Source organism: Perca fluviatilis, chromosome 2, assembly GCF_010015445.1.
Source record: "Perca fluviatilis chromosome 2, GENO_Pfluv_1.0, whole genome shotgun sequence".
Lineage (NCBI taxonomy): Eukaryota > Metazoa > Chordata > Actinopteri > Perciformes > Percidae > Perca > Perca fluviatilis.
The window spans coordinates 10,540,457-10,553,026 of record NC_053113.1 but is presented as its reverse complement, the minus strand read 5'-3'; the positions used below and the strand labels follow the sequence as shown (position 1 = coordinate 10,553,026).

Sequence of the window (12,570 nt, the reverse complement as noted above, 5' to 3'; positions counted from 1 at the left end):
AAGAACGGGACGGTTAGGTTTAAGAAAAGAAGAACGGGACGGTTGGGTTTAGGTAAAGAAGAACGGGACAGTTGGGTTTAGGTAAAGAAGAACGGGACAGTTGGGAGGTAAAGAAGAACGGGACAGTTGGGAGGTAAAGAAGAACGGGACGGTTAGGTTTAAGAAAAGAAGAACGGGACAGTTGGGTTTAGGTAAAGAAGAACAGGGCAGTTGGGAGGTAAAGAAGAACGGGACGGTTAGGTTTAAGAAAAGAAGAACGGGACGGTTGGGTTTAGGAAAAGAAGAACGGGACAGTTGGGTTTAGGTAAAGAAGAACGGGACAGTTGGGTTTAGGTAAAGAAGAACGGGACAGTTGGGTTTAGCAAAAGAAGAACGGGATGGTTGGGTTTAGGAAACGAGACACGTGGGACACGATCCCTGGTCTCCTGGGTGAAAGTCCTGTGTTGTTTGACCTGTCCCCTCCCCCAACCAACCTCCCTACGTGGATTTTCGGGCTTTCACACTACTCGCTACTGTAGTTGCTCCTAATCTTCTCATTGACTTTACATTGGCATTGTTTACCGTGGTTGCCACACGGAATTTTCACACATTCCGTGCCACCCCCACGTAATGCAGCGTTAACAGTTCGTGATTGTTTTACGGAATTCTGTGAGACCAGGCTGTTTTTAATGGTCCCTCTCTTATTTAATTCAATATGTTCGATGAAAGAATGTTGGATATGATGTCCTTTCATTTGTCGTACCTATGTACGTAGCCATTCGATTTTACACAAGGCTATAAAACACCCTTTAGAATGAACCCTCCTAAAAGTTTCTAAAGTAGGGAATAATAAATACTGATTTCTGCAATTAAAGTTGCTGACAACAACGCTGCACAAACCGTAAACGTTTGAATCTTTGATCATGCTTACAGTCTCTTCCCCCCAACGCAGGACTTCCTGGAGACTCTGGAGGACTTGGATTTGAGCTACAACAACCTGGTGAACATCCCCTGGGACACCATCGCCCTGCTGGTCAGCGTTAACACCCTCAGCCTTGACCATAACCTCATCGAGAGCGTCCCCGAGGGAATCTTCTCCAACCTGCACAAACTGGCCAGGTCAGGATCATGTGATAGCACTTTACAGCAGCAGCAGCTGCAGCCTGCGGTGGTTCAACAGAAAGAGAGAGGGGGAAGCATTACCTTTAGCTTTTCACTGGAATTCCAAAGAGAAATGTTTGTAATTTGCATTTACCTGCTCTCTTTCACTTTCAAATGTAACTTCATGCAGCCCTGCATAACTAACATATATTCCATTCCAGTTACGGCGGAATTTTTTCAGGCTACATTTACATAGCTATGTTTTGGTTTAAAACGGAATATTGTTCCCCCTCTCATTCCCCCTGCTCTCGCGTTTCCACCTCTCATTCCCCCTGCTCTGGTGTTTCCTCCCTCTCATTCCCCGTACTCTGGCGTTTCCCCCTCTCCTTCCCCCGGCTCATTCCCTCTGCTCTGGTGTTTCCCCCCTCAATTCCCTCTGCTCTGGTGTTTCCCCCTCCTCATTCCCCCTGCTCTGGTGTTTCCCCCTCTCATTCCCCCTGCTCTGGCGTTTCCCCCTCTCATTCCCCATGCTCTGGGGTTTCCCCCTCTCATTCCCTCTGCTCTGGTGTTTCCCCCTCTCATTCCCTCTGCTCTGGTGTTTCCTCCTCTCATTCCCCCTGCTCTGGCGTTTCCGAACCCCTAAACCAGAGACCTTTGGAAACACTTCTGACCCGTTGTGGTTTGTAATCTGCGGGGTTGTGTTGCAGTCTCAAAGGCCTTAATCAGAGACCTTTTGGCAACGCCAACACTGATGCCAACGTTTCTCCTCCTGATTGGGTATCATCGGTCACGACGTCTCGTTCTCTGAGACTAAAGCTACCAACAGTTACCATGGCAACTACCAGCAATGGGCGGAGTCTCCACGCTGCCTCCTGATTATGACCAGTATACCAGAATGTTTGTGAGATATGTGGTTTGCGCGTGTTAGTTTAAACTGAATATATTTCTTCTACTGGAGCTAAAAACACTGGTGCGCGGAGATCACTTTTGGCTCAAAACTAATCGGTAGTCGAGTAGTCATTTTTGAATGCATTTTTCACGCTGAATGAATTATTTCCAAGGAACTTAGTGTACATCTCTGGTAAACACAAGATTTATAGTGGTGCTTTCGCATGACTGTCTGTGGAGAAGCTCCGTTTTATAGATCTGCTGATGAAATCAACTCATCGATAAGTCGACAAAATCAAATCAGTGTTCGTCGACCAAGACTTTCTTTAATCAAGGACAGCTATAAAGAAATGTAGATTTTTCTGAAAAGAAAACCAATCAGTTGTTCATATAAGAAACCTTTATATACCTTTTATATATTTACATTTGCTCTTTAATGAAGCCAAAGTTTTTCTTATCCGATTACTCGATTAAACAATAGAATAATCAGTAGAATACTCGAATACTAAAATGCACTGCCTAGCTTTAGCAATTAAGCCTTCTAAGCATTCACACGCATTATCTGCAGGAAATGCATTATACCCGTTTTTCATTTCATGAAGCAGCAAGTATTTCTTGCAGCCCTGATTCCAAAGTGCTGCCTGCAAACACTGCAGTAAAGCAGCACATGTAGGTCTTTCAGTGAAAGTTTGCACACTGTGACTTTGGTCTTGTTGTACCAAGACCCACTCTCTCCCCGGTACGTTTGAGTGCAGTAAACATTCAGCACGGCATAGGGGTTTTGATATGAACTACAGCTTTAGCTTGATGGATGTTTATAGCCTCCTTTCGCTCATAGTTTTAGATTTACAGCACACACTCTGTGCAGTCTCAGCCCCTTCCACATAGGCAGTTTGTCTTCAAACCAGCGCTCATAAAGCCAACTGACTGGCAAAACTAGCTGGGGAAGAAAGTGGAACCATAAGCATCTTAAGAGCCAGATATTTTTTTCTCAGGAGTTGGTAGTCTTTCGTTCACCAGGCGGTGTTGATATGGCGGCGGTTGTGTCGGCTTCTGCCAGTGTGTTTTGTATGTTTTTACGCCCCCTGGTGGCCAAACATGAGTCACTGCTATAGCTGCAAAGATTAATCAATTTGTTGTCAACTATTACAATTTTTTTTATGATTGATTAATCGGTTTGAGTCATTTATTTTAATGAAAAACAGTTTTTTTTTATTAAATCTCTGATTTCAGCTTCTTAAAGGTGCTGTAGGTAGGATTGTGAAGATCCAGGACTTAGCCAAAAAATTTGAACATCGACAACTTCTCAGTCCTTCTTCCCTTTCCGCTAAAGCCCAAAACGGTCTCCTAAGCCCCTCCCCCCACAAGGGAGAATGAATGTGTGTACATGAGCAGTGATTGACAGTGATTAGACATCTCCCCTGGCCCTGATTGGTGCATCTGAACAGCGAGCTGTGGATTTTTGCAAATCATACTACAGGCTGTAGGTGGTGCCAGGAGAGCTGGATTCTTTTTTTTAATGACCTGCTTCATGTAGTTCTACTGGAACATAGGGTCAGTTTCAGCAAATATGACAGAAAGTTAGTTTTATAAGTCTTACCTACTGCACCTTTTAATGTAAATAAAGAAATGCTGCTTTTCTTTTGTGTTCAACGACATTAAACATAATCTCTAAGTTTTAGACCGTTGGTCCGTGACTCTTTATAGAAGAGAAAATAACGGGCAGATGAATTCTAGAGCTGCAAACATTAATCAATCAATCGATTAGTTGTCAACTAATAAATTAATTGCCAACTACTTTTTATAATCGATTAATCGGTTGATCATTAAAAACTCTAATTGGAGCAAGTTAAATGTGAATATGTTCTAGTGTCTTCTCTCCTCTGTGACAGTGAACTAAATATCGTTCAGTTGTGGACAAAACAAGACATTTGAGGGCATCATCTCGGGCTTTTTGGGAAACACTGATCCACATTTTTCACCATTTTCTGACATTTTAGAGACCAAATAACTGGTCGATTCATCCAGAAAATAATCCACACATTAAGAACGATTGTTAGTTGCAGCCCTGTCATCTAGCAGTGGCTGTTTAACCTGGTACACTATTGTTTGTTTCCCATTTTACACCTGTTATTCCTGGCTTCGCCTGACTTCTGCCTGGAAAACCCTTCTAGTTTGGCCTTTGAAAGTGTTTTGTAACAAACAAACGTCAGTCTTTATTATTAGATGTGGTTGCATGCATGTGTGCAATTTAATTTTCCTGGCACCAAATAACATTTGAACCCCATTAACGGTAATCAATTTCAATTTACGTCCCACTGACCAACAGTCTGAAAAAAAAAGAAAAACAGCCAGGTTTTTTGATAAGCAGTCATGCATTTATTAAAAAGACGGTAATGGGTTATTTTTGCCCCGGAGACATACACACACACACACACACACACACACACACACACACCGGAGACACACACGCCGACCAGCTGGTGAAACTGTGAATTTGTCTGTGTGCACAGGTGACCGTTTTACACACACACACACGCACAGTCGCACACCACAAAGCTGCAGCCCATGAAATAACATAATTGAACTTTTGTAAAGTGCAGCACGCTCGCTGCTCTCAACATCTATTAACTTCTTGTTAAGTCATCGCTGTTCTTCAATACTTCTGGAGGGATTTTGTGGGGGGGGGGGGATGGACTTTCCCGTGTTTGTTGCTGACTACACTGAACATTTGAATCGCCTTCGTTATTATTACGAGTCTTCAGGTCCAATGTTTTGGCCGGCAAATCGCTGCTCAATTCCCCGAGGTGGTGTAGTGGCTGAATGAGCACGAAACACACCCTGGAATATTTGTCCACTGTTGGATCGCATTATTCGGCTGCTGGTTTGTGATTGTACTTGTTGTGCGAGTCCCAATTTTCCTCAACCTGCCCCTTTCAAACTGTACATTTATTAGATTTAATTTTCAACATGTGGGTCAGAATGCCTTTGAGAAGGGAACAAACATCTTCGATGCTGAGCAGGAGACAGAGACTTTGCTTAACTTAGTTATTAGGGGTGTTAAAATTAAGCATTGCATCGCGATGCGGACCTAGACAATTCTGCTTCGATGCAGTGACAGAACATAATCAATTAATGTTACTTGTTGATTTTCCGGTTGCTGCTTTTTTTTTAAGTTTTTGCCTTTTTTTTTCTACTGTGTTAAGACTCCGCTACATTCAGGAAGTGTCTTTTTTTAAGAGCAGGCACTACACTAGGGCTGCACATTAATCACAATTTAATGAAGTCGCAATATGGACTAGTACAATATCCAAATTCCTGGTGGGCGCAATTTTTGTTGAAGGCAAAATATGTGTCAAACTATTCTGAATGAAGTGTTGTGGTGCTACAGGGACGTCCCAGCCTTCAAATCATTATCCTACAGACTAAAGAAAACATATTTGTTTGGTACAGATCCTCGCAAAAACACTATACACACTATAATCATTTTAATCATTTTAATCTTAATATTTTTCAGTGAAAATAAGTGATATATCGTGAATCCTATCGCAACTGCAACATCAGTTAAAATCATCGCAATAAGAGATTTTCCTAATATGATGCCGCCCTAATTTAAAGGGATGATTTAAACCACATAGTCCCAGACCTCTCAGGTCTATGGGACCCGTCTGCTTTCTGTCCCCAGAGTCAGAACTAAAACTAAACATGGAGAAGCAGCGTTCAGTTTTTATGTCCCACAAAAGATAAGATAAGATATACTTTATAAGATAAGATATACTTTATAAGATAAGATATACTTTATTGTCCCCGAAGGGAAATTTGTTTTGGACTCTGTCCGTTCTGCAGCTTAACAAGGACAACACAAAATACAGAAAATAATATATATATATATCTCATATACATTAGACAGGTACCCATATAGTAAGTACATTAACTACTCCTTTCATTGGCATTTTTTAATTGAACAACACTGTCGGCTGCATTCTCCGCAATACGTGTAGCACAGTCCTTGCACAATAAGATATTGCACAACGAACATATTGACCAACCCCAATAGCCTACATATTGCTCAAATAACACAATGCACTGACATAATGCACAAGCCGAATAGCCTACGTATTGCACAACTAACATATTGCACAACCCCAATAGCCTACGTATTGCTCAAATAACACAATGCACTAACACAATGCACAACCCAAATAGCCTACGTATTGCTCAAATAACACAATGCACTGACATAATGCACAACCCAAATAGCCTACGTATATTGCACATCTAACATATTGCACAACCCCAATAGCCTACATATTGCTCTAATAACACAATGCACTGACATAATGCACAAGCCGAATAGCCTACTTATTGCACAATTAACATATTGCACAACCCCAATAGCCTAAGTATTGCACAAATAACAGAATGCACTGCCATAATGCACAACCCAAATATCCTACGTATTGCACAACTAACATATTGCACATCCCCAATAGCCTATGTATTGCACATATCTGAAAAAAACTCAGAGAAAACTTGCCTTTCTTTAAATAATTACTGCACTGTAACTTCTGTTCTCATATTTCAGCCCGGTCTCATGGAAGTTCGTGTAAATGTGACGTTATTTGAATCTATTGATACGTGTTCACGGAGACGTTTTTGTCGTTTTTTACGTGGTGGACAACACGAAAATGTGAACTAATGTATTTCAATGGGAAGCATATTTCGTTACCACAGCACGAAATTGTAGGGAGTAATATAAAAAGCCGAAAATCCGCGTAGGGAGGTTGGCCGGGGTGGTGGATGGGTCAAACAACACAGGACTTTCACCCGGGCGAGCGGGGGTCACGTCCCGTTTGCGGCGCTTTGTTTCCCCGGGTATGGCGTCCCTGCGTGTGGCGTTTTGTCCCGCGTGTTACTGTGGCGCTGCCTCCCGCGTTTAACGCTTTCTCCGCGCATACCCCTTTCCCGGGCGTTAAGGCTTTCTCCGGCGTTAAGGCCCTCTTTCCCCGTACGTTTTTCCTAAACCCAACCTCCGCCATCCCGTTATTGTGGGGGCCCCCCAGCGGGCTCGCGGGCCGTCTTCGGTGCCTTCCCGGCTTATGGAGCGTCCTTTTGGCGCCGCCCCGGCTGGTCCCTCAGCTGGCTGTTCGGCCCCCGGCTTATGGAGGACCTTTTCTCGGCCCTCCGCCCTTTCCCCGAGAAAATAATTCGACATTTACACGTAAAAAATAACGTGACAGTTACACGTAAAAACGTCTCCGTGAACACGTATCAATAGATTAAGAATAACGTGGACATTTACACGAACTGCCGTGAGACCGGGTTGCATATTTGATCTGTTTTTATATTGTTAATTGTTTATTACTGCTCTTTAATGTTTTATGTGAATCACTTCCAATCGCCTGGTTGCTGAAATGTGCTTTATAAATAAAGCTGCCTTGCCTTATAGTCCCGCTCCATGCGTGTGAACATTTGAGCTGGTGAAGAAAACGCCTCACCTCCGATCCAAAAGATAGTGGCTTTAAGTGTAAAGTAAGGAAATGATTGAATTGATCTAAATGTAATATGACTCCACTTCACCATCAGTACCTCGGCTGCAGCCAGAAGGAGTGAGATTGAAGGATTTTCATTAAAAAAAAAGAAAAGAAAAGGAAATGTAAAGCTCATGGAAACAGGTTCAGATTTATACACTTCCAGTAGACATTTATGATTCTTTCAGCTCTAATCTATCTAAGGAAATCCGGGGTCTGGGTGAGGATAACTATTACCAGCTCCCCCTCCCCTCCTCACTTTCCTCCCTATTTCTTAGATTCTCAGATCCCTACTAATCAATCAAGCTGTTTCTAAAGCTTTCACCACCCTGCCAAGAACATAATTGTGGTGGAGAAATTCTCCATCCATCTTGGACTGAGTAACTGAGTTTTTGATTTGCCGTTTGATTGACCAAATGTGTCGGGCTGGGTTCATATGTCCCGTTCCATCTTAGGTCCCGGTCTGATTGACTGACTCCCAGTCTAATGAATCTCATTTCAGTATTTTCATATTTTATTTAAATCTTTTAATATAGGTACACGTTCATGTTGCCATCTAAAGTTGAGTTTGTTACATAATCTACTGTACCTGCCAAAACTGGAGTTTGAATTCCAATTTTGGTTTGTTGCAGTGCCTGAATTGGTTCAAAAAAATGTGCCAGTACCCTAATTAAGCTGTGTGTGTGTGTGTGTGTGTGTGTGTGTGTGTGTGTGTGTGTGTGTGTGTGTGTGTGTGTGTGTGTGTGTGTGTGTGTGTGTGTAGAACGGTCACCTGTGCACACAGACACATTCACAGTTTCACCAGCTGGTCGGTGTCTTTTGTGTCTCCGTGGCAAAAATAACCCATTACCGTCTTTTTAATAAATGCATGACTGTTTATCAAAAAACCTGGCTGGGTTTTCTTTTTAAGACTGTTGGTCAGTGGGACGTGTGTGTGTGTGTGTGTTTATATATTTTTATGTATATACATACATACACACATAAAAATATATAAACACACACAAGAGTTAAACCTATTAAATCAGTTTCAAACAGATCCAAAGGTTAACAGAACTGATCTGTGCATGCTGACAAAGCAAACTTTAAAGGTCCCATGGCATGAACATTTCTTTTTATGAGGTTTATTAACATTAATATGATTTCCCCCAGCCTGCCTATGGTCCCCCAGTGGCTAGAAATGGTGATGGGTGTAAACCGAGCCCTGGGTATCCTGCTCTGCCTTTGAGAAAATGAAAGCTCAGATGGACCAATCAGGAACCTTCTCCTTATGAGGTCATAAGGAGCAAGGTTACCTCCCCTTTCTCTGCTTTGCCCACCTAGAGAATTTGGCTCCCCCATGAGAAAGAGAGACACATCATGGCTTTCAAACAAGCGAAGCATGGCAGTTGGTCAAGGCCACACCCCCACCCTCCACCTTGACCCCCTCTCTCCTCTAGTGGCTGTAATTCTGCACCAAGGCTGAATTTCGGGAAAGAGACTTCAGATACAGTATTAGGGGACCACTGAGGTCTATATAAAAGAGACTTCAGATACAGTATTAGAGGACCACTAAGGTCTATATAAAAGAGACTTCAGATACAGTATTAGGGGACCACTAAGGCCTATATAAAAGAGACTTCAGATACAGTATTAGAGGACCACTAAGGTCTATATAAAAGAGACTTCAGATACAGTATTAGGGGACCACTAAGGCCTATATAAAAGAGACTTCAGATACAGTATTAGAGGACCACTAAGGTCTATATAAAAGAGACTTTAGATACAGTATTAGGGACCCAACTAAGGCCTCATATAAAAGAGACTTCAGATACAGTATTAGAGGACCACTAAGGTCTATATAAAAGAGACTTCAGATACAGTATTGTAGAGGACCACTAAGGCCTATATAAAAGAGACTTCAGATACAGTATTAGAGGACCACTAAGGTCTATATAAAAGAGACTTCAGATACAGTATTAGGGGACCACTAAGGCCTATATAAAAGAGACTTCAGATACAGTATTAGGGGACCACTAAGGTCTATATAAAAGAGACTTCAGATACAGTATTAGGAGGACCACTAAGGTCTATATAAAAGAGACTTCAGATACAGTATTAGGGGACCACTAAGGTCTATATAAAAGAGACTTCAGATACAGTATTAGAGGACCACTAAGGTCTATATAAAAGAGACTTCAGATACAGTATTAGAGGACCACTAAGGTCTATATATAAAGAGACTTCAGATACAGTATTAGGGGACCACTAAGGCCTATATAAAAGAGACTTCAGATACAGTATTAGAGGACCACTAAGGCCTATATAAAAGAGACTTCAGATACAGTATTAGAGGACCACTAAGGTCTTATAAAAGAGACTTCAGATACAGTATTAGGGGACCACTAAGGCCTATATAAAAGAGACTTCAGATACAGTATTAGGGGACCACTAAGGTTCATAAAAGAGACTTCAGATACAGTATTAGAGGACCACTAAGGCCTATATAAAAGAGACTTCAGATACAGTATTAGAGGACCACTAAGGTCTATATAAAAGAGACTTCAGATACAGTATTAGGGGACTACTAAGGCCTATATAAAAGGAGACTTCAGATACAGTATTAGGGGGACCACTAACTATATAAAAGAGACTTCAGATACAGTATTAGGGACACTAAGGTCTATATAAAAGAGACTTCAGATACAGTATTAGGGGACCACTAAGGTTATATAAAACATACTATAAAAGAGACTTCAGATACAGTATTAGGGGACCACTAAGGCCTATATAAAAGAGACTTCAGATACAGTATTAGGGGACCACTAAGGCCTATATAAAAGAGACTTCAGATACAGTATTAGAGGACCACTAAGGCCTATATAAAAGAGACTTCAGATACAGTATTAGGAGGACCACTAAGGTCTATATAAAAGAGACTTCAGATACAGTATTAGGGGACCACTAAGGTCTATATAAAAGAGACTTCAGATACAGTATTAGGAGACCACTAAGGCCTATATAAAAGAGACTTCAGATACAGTATTAGGGGACCACTAAGGTCTATATAAAAGAGACTTCAGATACAGTATTAGGGGACCACTAAGGTCTATATAAAAGAGACTTCAGATACAGTATTAGGAGACCACTAAGGTCTATATAAAAGAGACTTCAGATACAGTATTAGGGGACCACTAAGGCCTATATAAAAGAGACTTCAGATACAGTATTAGGGGACCACTAAGGTCTATATAAAAGAGACTTCAGATACAGTATTAGGGAACCACTAAGGCCTATATTAAAGCATCCAAAAAACAGCATGTCATAGGACCTTTTAGAAAAGGGTTTGGGTTTTTAACAATTACTGTAATTCCATGTGATTTAACAAACTGATCTCTGCTGACAGACCGATCAGACTGATCCCTCTCGTCTGTCTCCATCTCCAGACTGGACATGACCTCCAACAAGCTGAAGAAGATTCCTCCGGACCCGTTGTTCCTGCGGATCCCCGTCTACGCCAAGATGAAGGGTTCTCCGCTGCTGGCGCTGGTGTTGAGTTTCGGTGGGAACCCTCTGCACTGTAACTGTGAGCTGGTGTGGCTGCGCCGACTGACCCGAGAGGACGACCTCGAGACCTGCGCTTCCCCCAAAGACCTCGCCGGCAAATATTTCTGGACCATCAGAGAGGTTTGTTAAAGTTCTCATATTATGCTTTTTGGCTTTTTATCTTTCCTTTACTGTGTTATAGATCTTTTTAGTGCACGTTATAGGTTTAAAAAGTGAAAAAGCCCAAAGTCCACTCTAAAGCTCTATTGTAGTCCAGCCTTTACTTCAGTGGCGAACGTAACTTTTTAACACACATTATAATGCTCGCCTAGCTGCTAGCATGGCACGCCCTCATGCTCTGCTTCTGACTGGCTAGTAGTCCTTACCTAGGTACTGTCAGGGCACGCCCTCATACTCTGCTTCTGACTGGCTAGTAGTCCTTACCTACTACTACTGCGCATGTGTGACTCCCAACAAAGATAGAATAGAAGTGAGATGCCTCACTCTGTAGCTAAAACAGAGAGCTCAACACACAGGGTGAAAAGAGGAGCTGCAGCAATGTGCTCTACAACAAAAATATGGTGTTTTTTGAAAATTAAACCATTTAAACCTACAGTGCGTATGCTGTAACCGCTATATTCCACCGGGCGCGTCGCAACCCCCGCGAGCAATCAAAGCCATTCAAGTCGATGCTTGACAATCCACCAGCGTCCCAGAAGCATGCGTGAAGGGGCTCGCCGCTCCAGATACGCAAAACAGCGAGACTATCCAGTCAATTCCCCAATAAATTGAAGTATTTGTAGAGACAGTATAAGCGGAGACGCTCCCCGTTTGGTATGGCGTGTGGCGGAGGACGGGACAAAACCAGAACGCAGCACAGGTGCGCCCAGCGGAGAAGTGGGGTGGCGCTTTGGCTACATTGAACGCGTAACGTATGCAGACCGTTCACAGCGTGCATGTGCCGCAGAATGTATCTTTTAACCGGCTACACCTGCAGCTCCACAGGGCGTAGGGTTGTATGAGTCACAGGCCAGACGGAGAGCTTTTGCTTTGGGATGGTCGTTGTTTTTTCAGGTTTTTTTTGGAGCCGACACAGCGCTGCGAAAACATCCATCTACTGTCAGCTGTTATCAGAGGACACAGGTGACGGGAAACCAGACATAAAAACAGAAACTCTCAAAATGAAACTGCCAATGCGCTCATTGACGGTCATTAAGTCGTTTCCTGTATATCGGTAGTTTAATTTAAAAGACATATAGTCACTTTATGATCCATTTCTGCACACACCTCATGTTAAAAATATAAATAGAAGACTGTCAAATTATAACGCTTGTAGAGCGGATCTCCACTTACACGCTGCTTTCTGTCCCGTGTCGCCACTTTCACTGATTATAGCGGAAGCGTAGTGTTTGAACTTCTGCTCTGCATACGTTGCGCGGCCCGCAAGAGCTGCAGAGCTATTGTTATTTACAATATAGTAACATAAGGATAGGAGAATGCACAACAGAGTTTCTAGATATAATACAAACAATGAATTAAGGACAAAGGA

The 12,570-nt window shown here is 42.3% G+C and overlaps 1 protein-coding gene across 1 annotated transcript in view; it reads left to right on the top strand.

The window, feature by feature from the left end:
* The window catches only part of si:cabz01090165.1 (uncharacterized protein LOC100333421 homolog), a gene marked incomplete at its 3' end in the record, with an annotated part of 74,277 nt that overhangs the window by 14,365 nt on the left and 47,342 nt on the right, over positions 1–12,570 (top strand). The window contains exons 4-5 of the mRNA XM_039788477.1: positions 932–1,098; positions 10,922–11,162. Of these exons, the coding sequence (XP_039644411.1) occupies positions 932–1,098; positions 10,922–11,162 (408 nt within the window). The remainder of the gene's footprint in view (positions 1–931; positions 1,099–10,921; positions 11,163–12,570) is intronic.